Below are 23,051 nucleotides of genomic sequence, written 5' to 3' on the forward strand. Positions count from 1 at the left end.
AAGAAAGAAAGAGAGCGCGAGAGAAAGAAAGATATTTTCCTTTTTTTTTTCTGATAAACGGGAAATGAAAACTACCCCGCAGAAATCATTATATAAGCTAACCTTGTTTATTTACTAAGTTTCGATTACAAATGTCACGTGCGAATAAAATATTCTGTAACCAGCAACCAAATTAATCTGATTAATCTGTACCTCGATAGTTTTAAATATTAAGCCACTTGAATACTAATGTTACTGATTCAAATGGACAAAATCAACATAAATGTATTGTTTCTGTGTTTAGTTTCACAATCCAGATATTAATTTTCTATAGAAAAACTGTTTTCTAATATGTATTCTTTATTTAAATTCAAGGTTTTTATGTTTTATTTCAGTGAAAATAAAATTTTGACTGCAAAACAAAAATTATTTTAATCAAATATGCTCCTACCTGAGCTTTGAGAAGGAAAAAAAAGTTGTAATCGGAAGAACAAATTCAAATTAAGTATTTCTGTAACAAATTAAGTTAGAAATATAATGTTCAACCTCCCTGAACGTTCAACAAAAATATTACATTTTGCATGTTTTTCTTCTTTCTTTCCAGATTTAGGATCCATGTTTCTTGATATTTTATGAGAAAAAGTGAAATTCACTTGTAGATTTGAATATTTCCTTGGTAAAAAAACAATAATTCCTTTATGATGTAGCACAATAAAGAAAAAAGCGTAAGAGACTTTTAAATAAGTTTGAGTTCATATTCATGTGGACTATAATTAATAGCTGTAAATTAAACACATTAATTCTGACTATGTATTATATAAATCCCCTTGTTGAATTAATTAATTCTCACAATATTTAAAAAATAACTTCCCATGATACTGAGTTTAAATAAAGATAAAACAACGTATTCACATTAACTAATCAGACAAAAAAGAGTGGACACAAGCGTTTATTCAAGGCAATGGCAGTGGCAGGGAGTGTACAAACTCAAAGTGCTCTCAAAATGTTTTTGGCATGTCTGAAAATGTAGAAAACCGTCGCCACGTCGTCCTCGTCGCTCTGGAATGAGGCCGACTCAGCTCCAGCGACGTTTCAAACCCGTTTCCTTTCTGTTCAGACAAGAAACCGAAGCGTCTCGCTCCTTTTAGCAGGAAACTCATTGCAACTCATCTCTCGTGCAAAATAACATTTAGAAAACTTAAAGGTGCTTTTCTCAACATGTGCGGATGACAGACGACCATTAGTTCAATTTAGCTTCATATTAAGTTCATTTATAAGTATTCCCTTTTCTTCCATTTGGGAAAAACGCCTTCTTTTTTAGTTTTTTGAAGTGAAAACAGTGCGACACGCTGGTGAATAAAACCTGAAATAATCAGCCGAATGAGACAAAACTACGCTTTCCATGTCCTCTAAAACATATCTTGGTGATTTGTTGCTTTTAGTTCTGCTGAAGTCAGCAGCTTTCCCCGTCTGGTTTTTTAGTCTTGTAATACATGTTTGGACCACCAGGTGGTGTGTTGAGTCGCTCAAGGACGTTGACGCAGAGTCTATGTTAATAGAAAGTAACGTATTGACTGGACCATAAAGCCTCTGCCACAAGTAGACCTAAGTCTCGATAAATAATTTCACTGATGGAAAGAAGAACTTTAGTGGCCCCAGTAGCGATCCCTGTGGAACACCACCCATTGAAATGGATGCATTTTTAGGCAGAATAACAATTTTGTGGTGATTTTAAAACATGTCCGGATGTAAGTGTAGGTGATCCTGGTTCCTCAGCAGCCATTCCAGAACCTTCTGTGAATTTGTTCCTCAGCTTTTAGTCCACAATTAGCCTTCGTCATGGTCACACTTCCTTTTCTCCTCACAAGTTTGTCACCCTGAACGTGTCTTTTTTTATCCTATAATTCTGCTGTGGACATTTTTTATTTTGGAGACGATTCTGGTGGTTTTTTTTTTAACACATTTTTGGTTTGGAAGACATTTTTCTTGCTCTGTCAGTCAAATACACCAGTAATGGAATCTGTTTCTGTGGTACAGTAGCATCGTTCTGTTGTCATATGGTGACATCTAGTGGTCATTGATGGTACGTTCCATAAATCTCACTCTATAAGGTGCTTCTTTATAATCTTTATACACGTCACTTGACATATATAAATACTTCTGATGTATGTTTTTGTACTGTGGAGGGAACTGGAGTACCTGGAGTAACCCTGAAAACCGACAGGCCAGGCACGGACTTGAACCTTCAACCCTCTGTGGGAGATTGCTCACGATGCAGCACTGACATTTCCATTTATTTGTACAAGGAGGAGCTGAATAACAGATTTTCAGTTATTAAACCTTAGAAATATTTTATATCATTATTAATACTCAGATATTATTACTCAGCTGTGATTGGTCAATGCTGCTCTGGAGGCGGGACTTAAGAATTGGTCTGATTGTTAAAATCTTTTTTTTCCCCCATTTTACTCACAATTAAAGCATCTGTAGTGATTTCTTTATTTAAAATGTAAGAATCTTCTAGCTTCACCTCCAGATTTTCTTGAGATATTTCATATTTACAACTTTTTGAAAGCTTTTATATTAGACACGATAAAAGATGCAAATGACTTTGAGTACATAAATAATGTAAAAATAAATACCTAAATAAATAAAACCCTGTTTTACCCCCCCCCCCCCCCCCCCCTTCTCTTTTCATCGCCACAATAGAAAATTTAAGACATTTTTCAAATGTGAAAACAGAAGTTTGTGCTCAGGACGGAGATCTAAACAATTTGACTGTTTGTTTTTCTCTGCATACTCAACGCACGGCTAAAGTGGCTTGGTCAGGCAGTATTAGTTTGGGTTAAGATATAAGTCACATTCACTCTACTGCAGATGGATTATATTACGTCTTTTAGTCCGGTCGCTTTCAGGCTGAAGCTGCGGAGTCCGCGTGGTGGAGCGCTTCTTCTGGGTCTCCAGGACGAGCCGGTGGCTCTGTGCTTTAGAACTCGTGTCTGTGATACATGTCGGGGTCGTAGTACTTGGTGACGACCACTCGGTTGGCGAACTTGCGTCCAGTGAGGGCCTGCATGGCTTTCTGACAGTCTGCAGCCGAGACGTACTCCACGAAGATCTGGGAGGAGAAAAACAAGGCGTCAACATACAAACTCACATCTTTGGGTCACTTTCAGATCTAATCCCAGACGGATTCAGAGTATTTTTTTTAATTTTTTGCTCTTTTCATATATGGGCTACAAGCGATTTCTTCACCCACAAAATCACATTTTATTATATTTCTACTCACGTGACTTTATTTTACTTTCTTCTCACTCACCAAGATGGAGGCGTGGCTGTGTTTCTATTGAAGGCATGATAGCAATTATAATAATAGTAATAATAATAGTAATAAACATTTTGACAATAAGGAGGACCCGGGTCGACATTCCCCACTTCCACTGTTCATCCAATCAGAGTTGATATTTTTTCCATTGTTCTTCATCAAAATGAAGAAAATCTAAATTTTTGTAAAAAAGTGCTCCCAAAGTGGAAATTTTTGAAAACACTCTGACTCCGTCTCCATGGGAACCGCAGCTTCTCTGAAACGCTGCCGCGGCGGTAATAAGCGGTAGTTGTGCACACGGCGAGGGCTGCATCACCTTCCCACAGCCGGGGACTTCCACGCCGTCCACGGGCCGGGGGATCTCGATGGAGCGCACGCTGCCGTACTTGCAGCACTCCTCGCGGATGTCCTCCAGGATCTCCTCGTAGTCCTCGTCGTCCACCAGCTCCTCGGGCATCACCATGTTGAGGAGGCACAGCACCTCAGTGGGCAGGCCGGAGTTCTGCAGCTGCTGCAGCCCGGGAACCTGCAGCGTCACCGGGGTCTCCACGATGGAGGTCTGCGGAGGGGGCGGGGTTTAAGATTTAATATCTTCTGGCTTCAGTAATGATGCGTTTTACCAACGTCCCCTGAACGCACCACAGGAAGACGGGAAGGTTTTCACTCCACCTTTTCACTTTTGGTCAATAGAGAATTTTACTGACATTCCCTGAACGCCTCACGTGGAGATTCTATTCTGCCGTTTAGTTTTTGTGCTGCAAATCGCTCCAGTTTGACTTCACACAACTTAGGCCCCGCCCACATGATAACACCGTTTCGCGTAACTGTCGTTTTTGTCCGATCATCTACACGGCGTTTAGCAGCCTGAAAATTGGGGGGGGAATATGTTCCAGAGTGGAGAAATTTGAAAACGCCACGTCGATGGACAAGACGCACGTTATCTGAAAACGATGTCATCGCCCCGCCTCTCGACCTGATAACCCCGCCGAAAGAAATACAAACCCCATCACTAACAACATGGCGGACGACCTCCTCCAGGTGGCGCCGCAGAAACTACTGATAAGGTCAGATGTTGGATTTGTCCATTTCTCTATTTGGTGTATTTCTGTGGCGCCACCTATAGGCCCGGCATATCTACTACATGATTTTGAGTAGTTTTCATGTTCGACGGGAAACTTTTTTAAGAACGACGGGTAGAGACAAAGATGGTTCTGGTTGTTGTGGGCGGAGCCTGGAACAGCTTGAAGCCAGTGGAGAGGAAGAGCAGCCGGGCAGGACAGGAAGAGCAGGACTGATCTTCCACTCACAGGGTTTGCGTTCTTGGCTCCCACGCTGGCCCTCTGGACGATGAGCTTCTTGTCGCCCAGCTGCATCCCGTTGAGCCCGGCCACCGCCTGCCCGACACAAACCGGCCCTCCGTCATCACACGCCCAAGCACACGGGAGACAGCGGGGCGGCGGGCCTTACCTGATCGGTGGCGCCAATGTCCACGTACTCGCAGAAGGCGTAACCTTTAGACAGTGACGTGGCACTGTCCTTCACCAGGTTGAACGCTTTGAGAGGCCCGAAGGACGTCAGCAGCTCCTTGACCTGCGGACAGCAGGAGACGGCGGCGGCGTGAGGCCGGCGAGGCCAGCCCAACAGCAGAGTGCTTCTCTACCGACTGAATTCTAAATGTCCATTTGATACTCAAGAGTCATGATCAATGGAAAAGTGAATGAGAGTGGGCAGAAAGAGATCCTCCTCTCCGAGGGAGCAGTTTATCATTTATGGAGTTTATGTGAAGGGAAACAGGCCGAGATGTTTTATATCATTCGGCCTGAAAGTTCTTTATGTTTTTTTTAACTCTCGACTCTACAAACCCATCAAAACTACATCCTCACTTCTTGCTCGAGTGACAAAAATAATGCAACAAAAAAGAATTGCTAACAACATGTCTGTAATGTTTATTATTACTTTAAAGTCTGTAAACCATCACAGTTTAGGTTTAAGTTAATAATTTTGTTGAATTGTTGCCCTTTTTTTTTTCTATTAATTGATTTGAATATGGACTATAAAATGTGTCACCATTGCATCAAGCTTAAGTTAATAATCTGCTGAATTGATTATTGGGACAAACTTAAAAATATGAAGAAAAAAAAAATCCAAAGTATCAGTAAAATCAGAATTTTTGTATATTTTGTCTGTTAATAAATCACAGAGTGTGAAAACAGTTCAAGCTGTAAGTTTTATGGCAGTTTTTTTCCTCAAAGATCCAAAACTTCAAGCCTGTAAATTATGAAAGAAAAATCAAATTTTTTATGACTTTTTCCAGATTAATTATTCTTTATTTTTCGTGAGTTCATGAAATCATCAAAAAACAAGATTGGACTAATTGGACCAAGTTATTTAGTTAATTTCACAAGTTGACATCATGAAAAGTGTTATTTACGAGCAAATTTTTAAAAGTTTAGAATGTAAAATCATCAAAAAGTGGAGCTCAGTCACTATTTCCGACCCATAAATAATTCCACTGTTGGATTTGAGAACTTTACCGGCTCCAGAGGTGATCCCTGTGGAACACCACCCATTGAATTAGATGCGTTTTTAAGTAGAATACATTTTTTTTTTTGATAATTTAGAAACAAATTTGAAAATCTCAAAGATAACTGACAAACTAAATTATAGATAAATCAGAACCTTGGAGTGTTTTCTGTAGTTTTAGGCTCATGAGACTGAAGACTGAGCACAACTACGAAAACTTTTGCATTTCAATCGCATCACATTCTCTATTTCTAAAATGAAAAGTTGGAAAAAGTCACAAAAGATAAAACATAAAATGGAAATTTTGTGGGTTTTTGACCACACAGTGTAAATTAGTGACGTGTTGAGCTCAGATTCAAACAGATTTTTGAATTTGTACTCCAACCCGAGCAGTAAATCCTCTTACCTTTAACTTAACAAACCCGGCACCTACGTTAACAAACCCTACGCCTACGTCCAGAGATCTCCGCCACGGGATCTCCGGCTCCTAAACGAGCTCCAAGAGCATGATGGGAGAGAGACAGTAGCCAGTGAGGGAGCCTGCGGGCTCGCAGTGTATCCGTGTGAGCACCACAATGTCTTACTTGCCTTGTGTTACATGTTGGCATGGCAGCAGTAGATGAGTACTACTGAACAAATTATGAGCGCAGACTTAACGATCTTACAGGCCCCTAGCTGGGGACAAAGTGGGGGAACAAAAATGAAAGAGCTGTGAGTATCAACGCAGTGGCAAGCGACTGCAAGAAGTCAAAAAGAAATAATAATAATAATAATAATAATAATAATAATAATAATATGAAGTCAGTGAATCATAGACATCAGGCTGCACGTGCTCTGTAAACTCATGAAGGCGTTAATGAGACAGAATGGACAGTTAGAATTAAAATCACTGCAGGACAAAGATTAAAAACCACCTGATAAACTGATGCTGCAGATTTGTCAAAGGAAAAGTCCAGCGTTTGATTTTTTTTGACTGATTCTCCCTGTAAAAGACTTTAGCGCTCATTTTATTTATTTATTTATTTTTTTAAATTTCATGTTTGTTAAAGGGTGAAAACTTCTGCCTTTTTCTCCTCAACGTCACTTCAACTTTCAGTATCTGACGGTTCTTTAGTATCACGGCGTGTTTTGATGCTCATGTCATATACGTGTGATTCTTGTCTGTGATTGGACGGTGGGACTGCAGACGTCTGCTGTGTTGATCAGTTAAGACTCACAAAGCTTTGTCTCTCTTGGAGTTTTCTCGATATCCCAAACCGTTTAGGACGTGTGCAACAGGGTTAACGGTACGCAAGATTGATGTAATTCCACTCGTGAGCAGTGGGTGGCAGCACTGAGTTGATCATGTTCTGTCCTAAATTGCCCCTTTCAGCATTTTAGTTGTCTTTTTTATGTGCCTGTCAGAATCAGAACTGACGGAATATTATTTTCAGATGATTAAAACTCCTCCAAAATTAATCTTAATTAATCTCTGGGCGATGGTGCGTTCACCGCTGCTCTGTTAAACCGGCCGCTCATCCAGGAGGAAGCTTTAAAGTGATTCTGAGGAGGTTGTGTCGCCCTCTAGGGGTGAGTTCTAGTTACATTTTTTAAAACTGCTATGATTTTATATATTTATTTAAAAGTAATTTCAAGTTAATAAAACAGGAAATGAATGATAAAAGCCTACATTTGTTGGAAAATGTTTCTATTTTTATATACATCTTTATCTATATGCCATTTTGGAATTAATATTTTACAGGTTTTCTTGGACAAATTACTGATTGATCATGAATAAAAGAGTAAATTCTTGAGTAGACAGACTGGAGGCGTGTATTTTTGATCTTTGTAGGCTTTAAGGAGTGACTAAGCGTTAACAGGGAGAAGTTATTCATGTCCTTGAACGCCTCATGTGTGAGTTTTAGCTCAACAGACTCCGAGCAGACGATTATTTCTCATCACACCATGGTCATCTATGTGATTTTCTCAATTGAACGGAAACTGCAGTCGATTTGTCTGGAGAATATTTCCCACGCTGAACCCTGCTCCTGAACGCCTCGCGTGGAAACTCGTACCTGTATTTAAAATACAGTGTCGTCAGCCTGACGTGGACTTTTCCCTCGACAATATCGACTCAAATGAATAAAAAAAAAAAACTAAACAAAACACATACACACACAGAAATTTGACTTTATCAGCCTTCCTCTGTAAATACACATCTTACCTTTGTTAAATCAAGACATGTTTATCTAACAGATTCATCATTTGGTGTTTAATATCTGACATTCATTCTCATACGATTCGGAAACGTGAAGTTAGTGGATCTGCGCCCTGCGGTCACGCTGCTTCCTATCAGACAAGCTGAGGACACGCGGGAGTGTCTGTGGCGTCAGATACCTGGTCGTCGTTTAGGTAGTTGGGCAAACCGCCGATGAACAGTTTGTGGGGGGAGTCTGGGACGACCGTGGAGACGACGCCTGCGCAGAGAGAAGACACTCGTTTTCTTTTTTTGTTTTTAAGCCATTAAATCATCCATCAGGCTTGTTTTTAGAGGCTAAAATACCGTATTTTCTGTAGTGTTAGTCCTGAACTCAGTGAAGCAGAAGAAAACATGTTTAAAAAGGGGCATTATTGCAAATGCTGCACATAAAATGCTTAAAAATATCTGTAAATATTCAGAATGTTGCACATCAACAGGCTGACGTAAAGTGATTGAAGGGGAACTAAGGGGCAGATCATTTAAGAGTGATCTTCTCTTCTGCTCCTTTTCATTCAAAATGTGTGGAATTGGAAGTTTTGCTGCGAAGGCTGTTTATTTCTATTCTATTTTTTACTTTTGAATGAAATGAAGAATTTAAACATCAACATGTCTCATTTGAGTCATACTTCTGTTGTACACCAGGGGGCAGTGTTGGTTTCACAGTTATAAAGAGATGACTAGTTGTTGACCATATGTTCCAGACTATGAGTCACATTTAAAAATAGAAAAAAAATCTTGGCTGCTTACTTGACTCCTACATTATTATCAAATAAAAAAGTTAAATGTTTTTTCAGGAAAAATTTGGTGAACGCGTCATGGAGCCACTACAGAGGATCTGAAGAGCTGCAGGATGCAGACCCCTGGACGTAACAGCCTCCATTACACTTTAGTAATTAATACAATATAATAATAAAAAGCGTGGTGTTGGGTGAACGCTGACCCGGGACGTGGAAGGCCGGCTGCTCGGAGATCCCGGGGAGCGGCCGGTAGTCGTGAGGCCGTCGGATCTTCAGAGACTGACCCTGGAAAATGATCCCGTCGAAGGCCATGGCCTGCGTGGTCTCGTCCACAGACCGGAACTGCAGACAGTCACATGACTCAGTGGGTCAGCAGGTTTTAGTTTGTTTTTTAATAAAAAAAAAAAGTTAACTCTCGAACTGAAAACAACTAATTGATTTAATTCCAGCAGCGCTTTAGGAACTCCTGTCCTGTGAAGCTTCACTTTAGCTGGTCAGTCGTTTCCAGACGTTTCAGAACTGAAAGTCTCTCACCTCCAGGAAAGCGAAGTTCTTGTCCTGGTTGATCTGCACGGCGAGGACGGGGTTACTGGGAGCTTGTGAGAGGCCGGCGAGACGCATCTGAGCATTGAAGAACTCCGCCATGGACTCCTGAGGAGGGAGGGAGGGAGGGAGGGAGGGAGGGAGGGAGGGAGGGAGGGAGGGAGGGAGGATGTGACTGGATCCTCTGAAGTGTGACGCTCTGAACGTGAAACTCTAAACGTGAAGCTCTTCAGCGTGGCGAGGACGTGACGACTCACCTCGGTGACGCCGAACGGGATGTTTCCCACGTAGAGGCGTCGGGCCTGTCGCGTCATCTGGCTGCCGACGATGGGCACCTGTGTCGGAGCCGCCGCCACGCCGGTGGAGGCGGCCGTGGCCAGCAGGGCAATCGTCGGGATCTGCCCGGCCGCTGGAGAGACGGGAAGGAAAACGTTTTAGTCCAGTCAGCATTAATTACACAAACGTTTCAATCATGGCTCAATAAGTCATGAAAGTCTCGAAGCCTGTCAAATGTATTTCTTCAATTCAGTTTCAGTCACTGATATTGAAATTTTTTTTCCAATAATGTTTGTTCTACTAAACATTGTTGTAAAATCTGTGTTGTCCTATATTCAGACCATTACGGTAATTATGCCGAAGTTATAAACGTATTTTGAGATATGTCGCACCTGCGTAAAAATTCTCATCTATCAACAAAATGCACCAGGAAGAGGAAAAACAGACTTATACAATCCACTAAAAACATATTAATACGTATTCTAAACAAAACTTAAAACTACTAGAAACAACTGAAAACTTCCCGAGAAAACAATTACACAAAAATCTGTATTGTTACCGTTTGTTGCCTGAAATGAAACTGTTGTGACTTGTTGTTCAGATCCCTGAGGAAGTCCGGAACAATTAAAAAGTTGTAAAACTACTAAAAACTTCTAACAATACTTAAAACTACCAGAAAAACCTGAAAACTTCTTGAAACAACTACTTGAAACCATAAAAATCTACTTAAAACATGTAAAAAAATACTAAAAACATTTGGAAACAACTAAAACGTCATGAAAAAGCTACTTAAAACTTCTAAAAAAAGAAAATACTAAAACTACTAGAACTGGAAACTTCCTGAAAAAACTCCTTCAAACAAATAAAATTAAAAAAAAAAATACTATAAACTAACAGAAACTACTAAAAACATCTAAAAACTTCTAAATAATATATAAAACTACAAGAAACAACTGAAAACTTCTTCAGAAAACAATAAAAACAAAATCGGTATTGATATGGTTTGTCGCCCTGAAAATAAACTGTCAGGAACATTTCCAACGCCCTCTTGTGGTTGTAGCTGGTATGGCAGCAGCAAAGTAGTGAAGCTAAAAGTCTGGATGGATTCTGTGTTCCGTCCTGAAACTGAACTGGTTTATCATGTTTATCAGCCATTATGGCGCCCTCTGGTGGCTGTGTACTGCGACTAATCGCTAGACTAAAGGCTGCGGAGGAAGCAGTAGCTGCACCTTGCATAGCCTTGTACTGCATTGGTGTGATGTGTTCGAAGCCGGGGGGAGGAACGTCCCAGTATTTACACGTCCGTTTCTTCCTCGTTCGCCTCGGAGAGTGGCTGCAGGCGGGAAACATAAATACACAACGACGTCAAACGTCCGGTCGTCATCGTACACGTCGGACATGTTTTACACTGTCGCTACTGAGGGTACATGATGAGAGAAATATTACTAGACACTACTAGCAAGACCTACAAATCTCTAAAAATTACTATAAGGTAATAGAAAGTGCCAGAAACTGCAAAAAACTTCAAGGAAAAAATGTCTAAATAAATAAATAATTACTAAAATGAACAAAAAACTTGTAAAAGCTTCTTAAAAATACTAGAAACTACTGAAAGCTACTAGAAACAACTAAAAACTTCTTAAAACTACAAAAAATGTTACAAAAACTGCTATAAAAAACTAATAACAACTCAAATCTTTTAAAACTTACTAGAAACTTCTAAAAACTACTAGAAACATTGAAAAATAATTGGAAAAAAACTACTATAAGTTAATAGAAACTACCATAAACAAAAAACATCTAGAAAAAATGTCTTGAAACGAAAACAACTACAAACTGCCAAAAGCCAATAAAACACCGAGAAATTTCTCAAAACGAATGAGTAAATAGAAACTGCCAGAAAAAACTAAAAACTTTTTTGTTAAAGTAACAACAAAAAACTTAAAACTAATGTAACTAAGATAAAATCCCCCCCAAAAAAGTACTTACGACACTGCTAAAAATGACCTAAAAATACTAGAAACCTCTGAAAACAACTAAGAACTTCTTGAAACTACAAAAAACTTTTTCAAATTACTAAGAACTTCTAAAAACTTTTAAAAACTACAAATATCAAAAGACTAAAAACAAGTAAAAACTTCTTAAAACTAAACTATAAACATATATCTGGTTAATAGTCTTCAGTTCTGAACTAAACTATAAAAACGACTTTAGTCAAGTTAGCGGTTGTGAGAACTAAACGGGTTCCGAAGTACGCAGACCGGAGGGTTACTGGCGCCCTCCGGTGGACTGGCCACGTCTGGCAGAGGGTTTCTGGCGCCCTCCGGTGGACTGGCCACGTCTGGCAGAGGGTTTCTGGCGCCCTCTGGTGGACTGGCCACATCCGGCAGAGGGTTACTGACGCCCTCCGGTGGACTGGCCACGTCCGGCAGAGGGTTACTGACGCCCTCCGGTGGACTGGCCACGTCCGGCAGAGGGTTTCTGGCGCCCTCTGGTGGACTGGCCACGTCTGGCAGAGGGTTTCTGGCGCCCTCTGGTGGACTGGCCACGTCCAGCAGCAGCAGCAGCGTGAAGCTCCAGGAGACATGAAACCATCAGGAAGTGAAAACTGGCGGTTCCTTCCTGACCTGTGCTTCTTGTGGTCCCGGGATGAGCTGCGGCGGTCCCGGCTCTGGCGGTCCCGGCTCTGGCGGTCCCGGCTCTGGCGGTCCCGGCTCTGGCGGTCCCGGCTCTGGCGGTCCCGGCTCTGGCGGTCCCGGCTCTGGCGGTCCCGGCTCTGGCGGTTCTTGCGGTCCCGGCTGCTCCGGTCTTTGCTCCAGCTGCGGTGCTTGTCGGCTCGGCCGGCAGACGCACTGCGACTCCTGTTCTTGTGCCGCTCTCGTTCCCGCTCTGCGAAAGGAACAAAACACCTCAAGCACGTCCGTTTGTATTTAATAAATACTTCCTCGGCCATAACATTATGACCACTGCCAGGATGCATTGTGGGTAAAAAAAACTCTGCTGCAACTTCAGAAGTCTGAAGAGGAAACTAACACATTAAATTCATAATGTCATGGCTGACGACAGCGTCATCCTACTGCAAATTCTCATGTAGAAATAACTGAAATAAGCATCTATTTTTATTTAATTGCATTGAGAAATGAATTATGTAATCAAAAGTCATTAAAAAAATCCATCAAGATATATCATTTATTATATGATAAATTAAAAAATAAATGGAACTACAGAAATTTGATGAAGAGTACATTTATTAGATTTGCGGGAAGAAAAATATATTCGGGAACATTTTTTCTATTGAACTCCAATGTGAGAACATTCAATTAAATAAACTGTAGATTTAAGTATTTCAAGTGGATTTATATTAAGATTTCAATTATTATGACTGTGATTAGAATTCAATGAAATGGAATATATTATATATATATATATATATTACAATTATTATAATTATGAAATATCCAACAGAATATGAAAATATAGTTTTCTTACAAAAAACTAAAGGTAGCTATCAATTATATGAAATGATCGTGACTCAAATGCATTATTATTAGTATACATTATTATTGACACTGATTTTAATAAACAAATGTGTTGATGAAATGCCATAAAATAACTTAATGAAAGACTTAACAATATAGACCAATAACAATAATAATGTGTTGTTATATGCTTTGAATATTCTATATGGATAGTTTAAATAATCCTAATTTAAAAAAATAAGCGTTTACTTCTCAGGCTTTAGTGAAACTATAAGAAAATCACGTTAATTGTTCAATAAAGGCAGAGAATTGATCAATATTTGTATTGATAATGCCTTAGTAATTGATGCCGCACTGAAAGACGGATACTGGAGTATAAATGAACGTCTCATTAATTATTCAATGATTCGGGATTTTGTCAGTAGAAGATGATATTTGTTAAGTTGTGCGTATTTTGAACGGAGTCTGGCGGTTCGCTGCCTCACAGGTGACTGTCACCGGTCCGGTTCCAGGCTGCGTTCAGGGCCGCGTGGAAATCTGAGTTTCACGAGGCCGGTGATGGAGCTCAGTGCCGTTTGATCTAAACATGATATAAATAAACCCGCTGAGTCACTCGTACGTAAACCGGACCTCAATTCACCGTCAGCTCGTCGGATTCATTCATTCATAAAATCCTCCGGCGGGGGTCGAACGGGGAGCCCGCAGCGGAGCGCCGCGAGCCCCCGGAGCCCCGGAGCCCGGAGCACCGACACACCGGTAACTCACCTTGTCGGTTCTCACTCAGCTGCTTCTCAAACTCCTCAAAATCCGACATGACAGCGGGGGACGGAGGCGGGGAACCGGGCTAGGGAGGTCCGCCTGAGGGGGAAGAACAGCCGAGCGGTCCGCTGTGTCAGAGCCGCAGAAACACCAGCAAATCCCCGCAGACCTGAACGCACCACATCCGGTGACGCTTCATAATAAAATCCTACTGAAATTCAAACAAACAATAACGCTTTGACGTCAATTAAATATTTAATATTCATACAATGTATTCAACAAATATTATAAAACAAACAATCTAATTAATTGAAAAAAATCTGCAGCACGCTACTACTAAATACACTGGTGTTACTGAAACCTTTCATGCATTCTAACTCGGGTTGTTGCACTCCAGACCGGTCTTGGTCTTGTCCTGGTATTAGGATACTCTGGTCTGGGCCCCTTAAGGCGTCTTCACATTCTCCTGTTTGATCTGGACCAGAGTGCTGGTAAATCTGGAAAATCTGGAAAATCTGGAAAATCTGGAAACTCTGGAAAATCTGGAAACTCTGGAAAATCTGGAATCTGGAAAAAACCGTTTCTTTTGTGTGACATGAAACTCTGAACCGGAGCTGACAAGCGATCTCTGGTCACTTTGAAATTGTGGGTCTCGCTTCGTTTACCATCGCTCTTTCCAGCGGCAGAGGATGTGACGTAGATTAGCCAAGAACTAACTCGTCCAGCCATCACAGGCGAAAGAGGCGGGACTTCCTCTTTCGGTCCGGACCAATCAATGAGCCGTGTTTCTTCCTCACTTCCTCTCTGCTCAGTGTTTGTTTTGGGCGACAGCGCCCCCAGACCAGCGACTGTTGTAATTGCGTGAAGTTTTTCCAGGTTTGATCCGATCTCTAAAGTGAACGTGAACGCCACACGAACCAAATGAAGAAGTGAAAATTCAGAATGAACCAAGTCCCCAATGTGAAAGAAAGCCGCCTAATGCTGACTAACATGACCCCCCCCCCCCACCCCCACCCCCACCCCCACCTGTCATTTTAAACACACATGCAGACTCACTGACTCAGCTGTTGCCGTTGTTGCTATTAAAAGAGCACAAATCCCAAAGTGTTGCAGCGGCGGGTGGCGAGTCCGGCTGTCCGAGGCTTCGAGACTCGATTCGCTCCAGACCCTCAGGAAGGGGGGACCGACACAGACCACCGGCCAAGGCCCAGCAGCAGTAAGTAGCGGCCGCTCCGTCCACTCCAGGGGTCACTGAGGAGCGATTGCCTCAAAGACCGAAGACAAAGGGCACCAGGACGCTCTCATGCTGGGTCTTACTGAGACTCAGGAACCACAGGAAACCGTTTATGTGGAGACGCAGTTTAGGAATAACGTGGTTATCATTCATTGACATTGAGCCTTTGTGGGAGCGACAGCGTCTATTTAAAGTGGAGTTTATATTTAGAAGCCTCTTGCTGCACGCTGAGGCCAAACTGAAAGGTTATCTTCTCAGAATGCGAGTCGCTTTTACAATCAGAAAACGTGGTTCTGGTCCAGAAACACCCGGCGGAGGGTTCGATTTAGAGAAACTGGACGTCAGAATCATCGTCCCATTAATGATATTAAGCAAGTTTAACTGGAACCGTCCATTTGAGGCCACTTCCTGTCTCTCTGTAGCTTTTTGTCTGAACGGATTGAATTTTTTTGTCTTTTTAATGTTTAGATTCTATCTTTTTCAGCGCTCGTCTGTCTTTTTGTAGATAAAGTTTGTCTTTATGTTCCTGTTGTACCTCTTTGTAGCTGGTCTTCACCACTTTAAAATATGTCTTTATCGCCCCATCTGTGTTGCTCGTGTGTCTCTTTGTAGTTACCTTCGCCAATGAAAGTTGGGCAAGAAGGTTATGTTTTCGTCTGTGTGTATTTATATATTGGGTTTGTTTGTATGTATTTTACCAGCTTTTTGCAAAAACTACGCCACTTGAATGCATGGAATCTTCAGGGATGATTTGTCCTCATCGAAGAACCAAAACGATTAGATTTTGGGACGTTAGCGGCGAACCGTTTCAGAATGAATCCGAAAAAAACTGTGAAACAATGTCCCACACAAAGCGGATGAGAGAGGCACCTCATGGAAAAGTTCAAAGGAGATCAGCGTCCGTTGCCATGGAGACGCTCCCTGCTCAGTGTTTCACACGGTAGCTACCTGACCTCGCTACTTAGCATTGATATGAGCTAACGGCTATCATGCTAGTGATGCTAACTCGATTCCGCAAACAAATGTGGCGTCGGCAAAAACCCGCGCTCCACCGAGGGTAGCTACAGCTTCACGTGTAGTTCCCGTCATGGAGTTTTTCTTTCGTTCTGTTTTCTGAACGGATACTTCCTGCACACCTTTAGTTTTCACAATAAAAGCACAGAAAATGTGGAAGTTTAAAAAGATTCGGAAGCCTGAAAGGAATCCTGTGAGATGTCGACCGATAAACTCCAAACCTCCTGACGCACAGATCCGATGTTACCGACGTTTTGTTAACTGACTTCAGTTGTTTTTTTTAACTGCTCCTGGTTAAAATGTCTTTTCTGTTTGTGTTGCAGAATCGTATAAAATCAGTGCGATATTTTTTACAAAATGCTTGTAGGAAGTGAGACGGAGCAGAATGTTACCGAGCCGGAGAGCCTCTGGGTACGAAACGCCTGAATCGGCCTGTAGATCAGCAAACCATCACACCCCATCTCAATCACGCTCATCCTCCACGGACAAAGTGGGTTTTCAGTCAGAAAACACCAGAACCGGGACGCTAACCTCGATGACGTTTAAACAAGATGGCCGCCGCAGATTCATTCTTCATCACATTTCAGTGTTTTCATCACAAAATCCTCCCGCTGGCGCCTTTACTTTGATTGTTAAAGGTGCCGATTCATGGATTTTGTCCAAACGTGACTCGACTGTCGCTGTCTTTTATTCACGAAGCATGTTTTTTTTTTTAATCTTTAATGGAAGAAATTTGGAGCGTGGAAATGCTGATGAGGAAGGAGACGAAGCTCATTGTCGGTTCTTCCTGCAGAACATGGAGCCCACGTGGACGACCACGGTTCTCCTGGTGCCCTGCGTGGTCGTTCTGACCGCCGGCTTTTTCTACCTGTACGGCCTGATTGTTGGGATCTTGTCCAAAACGTGCGTACGGAACAAGGTGGTGGTTATTACCGACGCTTTATCTGGGCTCGGGAAAGGTAAGAACAAGGCGAATTGAATTGAATTGAATTCAACTCAACTCAGTTTAATTAAACTGTTTATTTCAATGTTGGTAATAATTAATATATAAAATATAATTAATAATTAATAATATATAATAATTGTTGGTAATATATATTAATATAAAAATTTTTGTATTGGGATTATTTCTTTCTTTCTTTAATTATTTCTTTCTTCATTTATATTTTATCATCATTTAATTCTCTTAATTTTTTTGTTGTTGTTTGAAGACATTTTTAAAATATTTTTTTTATCTTCAAAACAGCTTTAGCCTATTAAATTTAGATTAAAAAAAATAATAAATAAATATATATATATATGCTTTATAATATTTATTTCATTTGGGTCCAATGTCTCAATTTTGAATATTTGAAAAATATTCAAGAATATATCATTTATAGAAAAACGTGCCTTAAAAAAATTTGTTGATATATTTGAATATTTGATATTTATTATGTCACATTTTATTCTGTTGTTTGAAATTTGGTAGTTTTATTTATTTATTTATTTATTTATTTATTTATTTATTTATTTAGTTAGTTAGTTAGTTAGTTAGTTAGTTAGTTAGTTAGTTATTCATTTAGTTATTTATTTATTTCAAAATGTGAAGCACTGCGAGCTGCATTTTAAAAAATGAATTTGTATAAAATAGAGGAATTAAAGTTTGTATTCCTAAAAAAAAAAAACTAAAAAAAGTGAGAACGAGCTTCATGTGCGACTGGAAACTTCCCATTTGTGTTCTGAAGAATGTTCCAGCGTGTTCCACAAAGGCGGCGCGAGGCTGATCCTCTGCGGGAAGAGTTGGGAGAAGCTGGAGGAGCTGGCGGACGACCTGGCCAACGCCTCCGACCCCACAGTGGTGAGCAGGTCCAGACGTCTGGATCTCGCCGAGGACGGCGAACGTCTGATTGAGAAACAACCTGCAGGTGGTTTGATGCTCTGATGTCGGAGATCCAGCAGAGCCTGTTTCCTCCTCCGCAGACGTTCCCTCCCAAGCTGGTGCTGCTGGACTTTGGGGACATGGACGCCATGCCGGACGTCGTGGCGGAGATCCTGGAGTGCTACGGCTGCCTGGACGTCGTCATCTTCAACGGCGGCATGAAGGTCAGAGCTCCGGCTCAGCGTCTGTCCCTGGAGGTGGACAAGCTGCTGATGGACAACAACTACTTCGGGCCGGTGACGCTGGCTAAAGGTGGGGGTGCCGAGAGGCGGTGGAGGGGGCGTGGCCGGGCGTGGAGACCTGTTCTCACCCTGGCTGGATGTGGGCTGTGTTCCAGGCGTGCTGCCCTCCATGATCTCCAGGAGGGGCGGTCATCTGCTGCTGGTCAACAGCATCCAGGGGAAGCTGGCGGTGCCGTTCCGCACCGCATGTGAGTTCAAGCGTCGCATTTTCCGTCGTCCGTATTTAGCTTTGTTTGATTAGAGGTGCGTTCTGTTTTATTTGTTCCGTTTTCACTATAAAGTGGAAATATTTTCAGTCCAAATATGTTATATACAAAACTTCCTGTTTTGACTCTTCTGCTCCTGTCATATTCACTTGGGCCACCAGAGGTCAGCATACATACCTTTCTTCTTTATCCAGGCGGGCAATGGAACGTCAAGCATGCTGACATTGAGGCCTCGTTTATAAAACCACGTTTCAAGTGAAAACGCATCGTTTTTGTTTCGCAAAAACTTGACGTGTGTCGCCAATAAAACGAACTCAAATTCAAATATACTCATTATTTCTTTTTCAATTCACTTTGTGATTCAGTTTCTCCTTTGCTCCTGTGGATATCAAACTGACCACCAGAGGTCGCCCTGTTGATGTACTGTCGATAATAAACCACTAGAGGTCGCTCTGTTGATGTATGGTCGATAATAAACCACTAGAGGTCGCCCTGTTGATGTACTGTCAATAATAAACCACTAGAGGTCGCTCTGTTGACGGACTGTGTTACAGACGCAGCCTCCAAACACGCGGTCCAGGCGTTCTTCGACTGCCTGCGAGCTGAAGTGGAGGAATACGGCATCTCGGTGAGCACCATCCACCACACCTTCATCAGCGGCTCGGCGTGCGGCTCCGAGGGGGCGTCGCCCTCCAGGTCCATCTGGTCACGTGAGTCCCGGTCCAACGACGAAGCGCCACTTCTCGTATATCGTTCCGTCGCTTCACCTCCTCCTCTCCCGCCGTCGCAGTTCTCTACACCAAGAAGCCCCTCGGAGTTTCTCCGGACGAGGCGACCGTCGAGATTGTGAAGACTCTGAACAACAAGAGGAAGGAGGTGGTCATCGCGCCATCGCTCCCCAAGGCCGCCATCTACGCCCGATCCTTCTTCCCCAACGTCTTCTTCGCCGTGATGGCCGCAGGGGTGAACAACGCTGCCGCCGCCGTCGAGTCCGAGAAGATGTAGAACTTCGATGATCGTAAATGGGACAAGACAAACGATAGTGGCTTTCTCAATGCAGTGGGGCGGGGTGGGGGTGGGGTGGGGGGTGTTAACGTGTTCTTATTGACTGTCATCTCATGTATAACATTATTTTAGTCAAAAGTCCATTTTAGTAAAAAGTCAACATATACAAGTTCACATTACAGTTTTTAAAAAAACTGACTAACATGAATAATCTAAACAAAATGTGCAGTAAAAGCTGAATTATAAGGAAAATGTTGCATCTGTTGTATTTGTGGCAAACAAATAAATTTATGTGTAAAAATTCAAGTGTCATTGCATCTTTGTAATACTGTGAATATTTAAACATTTTTGATTGTTTTCAGTTTACACGACAACTTAGGTCCAAGATCAACTAGATTTTTTTAATGATAAAATTGTTATGAAAAATAATTTTATAATACTTTAATGCTCTATTTCTGTTATTTGAATAATCTTTAAATGGCATGTTATACATTGCCACAGTTCTGCTTTTATTGAATGTGAAGCAATTTGCAACTTTGATTTTAAAAGAGTTGTATTATTATTAATATTATTACTACTACTACTACTACTACTAATAATAATAATAATCATTTGCATTAATTTGTATTCACATATGGAGCATAATAATCAAGTCTAATCAAAATAAATAAAAAATAAATAAATACCTACAGGGTGGTGAAATGTGACGATATTTTCCTCCGTATTTTTTGTGACTCAAATTAAAATAAATAAACTTTGCAGATTAAATTGTTTACAATAATGATTAACGACATGTCGCCCTCTAGCGGCCGTACAGAAAACCGCAGCCGGCTCACACGCGGTCCACAGTCATTTCTTTTCATTTTCGATGGCTTTTAAAATCATTTCCAGACTTTCTCCGTTCACTTGCCGGCTGAAATCACCTCATGCCGCTTTCAGTGCTTCATGCTCCGGTTCCGGAGACCCGTTAACGGTGAAACACGACCGAGCGAACCGGCGCTTCACCGTCACTCCGGGCAGCGGCGCAGGTGAGCACCTCGATCCGACGAGCCAGCTGTGTAGCCCGCGAGGATCATGTACGAGAGGCCGGCGTCCAACTGTGGCCTGTGGAGAATCATTAAGTTTTTGTTGTATACCTTATCATTAAAGCGTTGAATTTGAGTCAATTTGTGGCCATTTGAAATATTCACTAATGTTTTTTATTTTAAATCAGGCTATTTTCAGGGCATGAGCACTTTGCAAAACTTCCCTTCAAAAATACAATATTATAAGATTTAGGTAGTTTAATAACAACTTCCATTAATTACTTGTATTTACTATAATATCTTTGACCAAAACTAATAAAACGGCATGGAGTTTATCATTGCCACGAACATTTTTAACTACTTTTTGGGTCCAAATATGCACACAGACACAGTAGTCACAGGCACTTCCTGGGGGTTTAAATTAGGTTATTTTAAATGGAGTCTGGCTTTAAGTGTTTTTTAAGTGTTTGCTACAATAAATTCCTAATCACATCAAATGTTTGCTTTCCAGAGGACAATGATTGTGCAGTTCTGAAGTACAAGTTAACCGGGGAGAAAGAGGTGGATCTGCTGTCCACCTTTGTACCTGAGACGTTCAGGGGTCGCGGGGTCGCAGCACTGCTGTCACAGGTGAGACTTTACAGTGTGACATGTAATATCTTATCGTATCTGTTTAGCACATACAAGATAATTCACAAAATGCAAGGAAACAATGATCATTGCACAATTTATTGATCTTTGATTTATTGCAAATTTCTCCACATGTGAGATAAATAAAGGGATATCTTATCTTAAAATATGACTATTTAGCAAGTGAGTACACTCGTGAGAGGATCCTTAACATTGGAAGTACTGGTGCCTCTTGGTGTATGAAACTGACATTTGTACCTTGTCATCTTCTATGTAATGCTCCTCTGACAGGCAGCCATGGACTTTCTTGTTGAAGAGGACTTGAAGGCTCGTGTTTCATGCTGGTACATAAAGAAATACGTTGAAGATCACCCTCAGCAGCAGTACAAAGACCTGCTGATCAATGATGACCAACTATAGGATTTAAAATCAGACTTCATGACGACATGATAAGTGAAAATGAATGGGCATTTTTAATTTCACCGTGTGATTGATGAAGATTTAATATATTGAAAGATTGTAAAATATATTTTAAGTACATTTCTGTAAAGTAAGTCCTGCTTTTGAATAAATCTATTGAACTTTTATTTTTTTAAATATCCAATGTAATTAAATTTTATTAATGTGTCTGCTTTAATTATCAGTAATGTAACTTTTTTTGTTGTTTCAATAAATTATATGAATTTTCTGAGCAAATGTCACTTGTAATTGATCAACTGTACCCCCTGAAGCCAGAGGGTACAAAGTGTGGCGCCCTCTAGTGGCTGAAGTAATTATGACAGCAGCAGACTCACTCAGCAGAGTCCGACCTGAGTTAGCTTCGAGATCGGTCTTTAAGGTTTATTTGAAACCAAAATGTTGTCATATTAAAAAAAAGTTAAAAGTAATTAATTTAGATTATTACCAGTCAGGCAAATTTATTTCTGGATTAGAGATTCGAGATATGAATCTAACTACATCTACTGGACCCAGAAGAAACAGGCGCCCTCTGCTGGCTTTAGTTAGTAATGACAGCAGCAATGTAGGAAGTCAGGTTGAAGCTAAAAGTTTACCCATCAAAAGTGTTTGGAAAGTGTCGTACTTTAATTTGAAAAAAAATCTACCTTCACTTTTGATTTCCTGTCTTTTTTTCTTTTTCTACATTCTACCTTCTACCCATCTATCTACTGTCATACTCACTGTGGCCACTCCAGGTCTCTGTAAAACTGATTGTCTCCAGAGGGAAGAGCTGGGACATAAAACCCCTGAGAATATTTTTTTTTTTTTTAAAAACAAAATGTTTTTTAATGTATATTTGGGATCACTCACCATTAACTTCTGCATTACGCACGTGAGTATCTATAATCCGGATAAATGCCTGAAGCAGTGAAAGATCTGAAATCACTGACAGTATTTTGAGATATTCGCCCATGTTTTCTTGGTTATAAAGAGAAAATGTTCACTTTCTGCATTGTGTCCATATAAATGTTGATCCGTGACACTATTAAGCAACACTTTGCTATTTACTTCAACTGTCAGTACTTTTTGAAACAGATTTCCACATGTCGAAACATTTTTTTGACAATCAGATTAGACCCAGGATGCAGAGTCTCCTGTATTAATAGAAATATAACACGCGTGACTTAAAGTCCGTCAGTGTTCGTACTTACTGCAGATAAACATCGGAGCAAAGGAGGCCAAAACATGAGAAACTGTAACGTTGCTTTTCGCCGCGCTCTCCCCACGAGCCTGGAGATGAAATCAGCATGTCGGAGTGCAGTATATCTTGGCCTCTCGCCACCTTAATGAGATTACTGCTGCCACCATGGCAGCGTCGCACAGCCGCCAACTTGTCTGCACAACCCGGCGCCCGGACAGCGACCAGGGTTCGGAGCTCGCCCGCCATTCCGAGGAGGTTGAAGGATCTGCCGAGGT

General features: G+C 41.2%; 3 protein-coding genes across 4 annotated transcripts; 2 read left to right on the top strand and 1 right to left on the bottom strand.

Annotated features, from left to right (window-relative positions):
* Positions 1–2,870: 2,870 nt before the first annotated feature.
* Positions 2,871–13,924, bottom strand: LOC308125213 (splicing factor U2AF 65 kDa subunit-like). The gene is given in 11 exon segments (XM_080488776.1): positions 2,871–3,097; positions 3,621–3,863; positions 4,612–4,735; positions 4,737–4,894; positions 8,204–8,283; positions 9,007–9,145; positions 9,338–9,454; positions 9,604–9,755; positions 10,852–10,955; positions 12,250–12,511; positions 13,867–13,924. Coding segments are annotated over 11 exon segments (1,560 nt in total). The 5' UTR covers positions 13,916–13,924; the 3' UTR covers positions 2,871–2,965.
* Positions 13,925–14,906: 982 nt separating this feature from the next.
* On the top strand, positions 14,907–19,786 carry LOC308125214 (dehydrogenase/reductase SDR family member 7C-B-like). Of its 2 annotated transcripts, XM_080488777.1 has the most exons (8): positions 14,955–15,076; positions 16,432–16,519; positions 16,902–17,067; positions 17,836–17,948; positions 18,071–18,281; positions 18,367–18,459; positions 19,032–19,187; positions 19,268–19,786. In XM_080488777.1, exons 2-8 carry the CDS (start codon positions 16,466–16,468, stop codon positions 19,480–19,482), a joined length of 1,008 nt encoding a protein of 335 aa, XP_080344903.1. In that variant the 5' UTR covers positions 14,955–15,076; positions 16,432–16,465; the 3' UTR covers positions 19,483–19,786. The 2 variants fall into 2 exon arrangements, with proteins under 2 accessions (XP_080344904.1, XP_080344903.1); XM_080488778.1 differs by lacking the exon at positions 16,432–16,519 and having other exon boundaries at positions 14,907–15,076.
* A 513-nt stretch (positions 19,787–20,299) lies between these two features.
* On the top strand, positions 20,300–21,830 carry LOC308124150 (protein NATD1-like). The gene is made up of 3 exons (XM_080486979.1): positions 20,300–20,510; positions 21,019–21,137; positions 21,429–21,830. The coding sequence occupies exons 1-3, from the start codon at positions 20,351–20,353 to the stop codon at positions 21,555–21,557; spliced, it is 408 nt and encodes a 135-aa protein (XP_080343105.1). The 5' UTR covers positions 20,300–20,350; the 3' UTR covers positions 21,558–21,830.
* Positions 21,831–23,051: the final 1,221 nt, after the last annotated feature.

The sequence above is a fragment of the Lipophrys pholis genome (genome assembly GCF_963383615.2).
Source record: "Lipophrys pholis genome assembly, chromosome: 19".
Taxonomy (NCBI): domain Eukaryota; kingdom Metazoa; phylum Chordata; class Actinopteri; order Blenniiformes; family Blenniidae; genus Lipophrys; species Lipophrys pholis.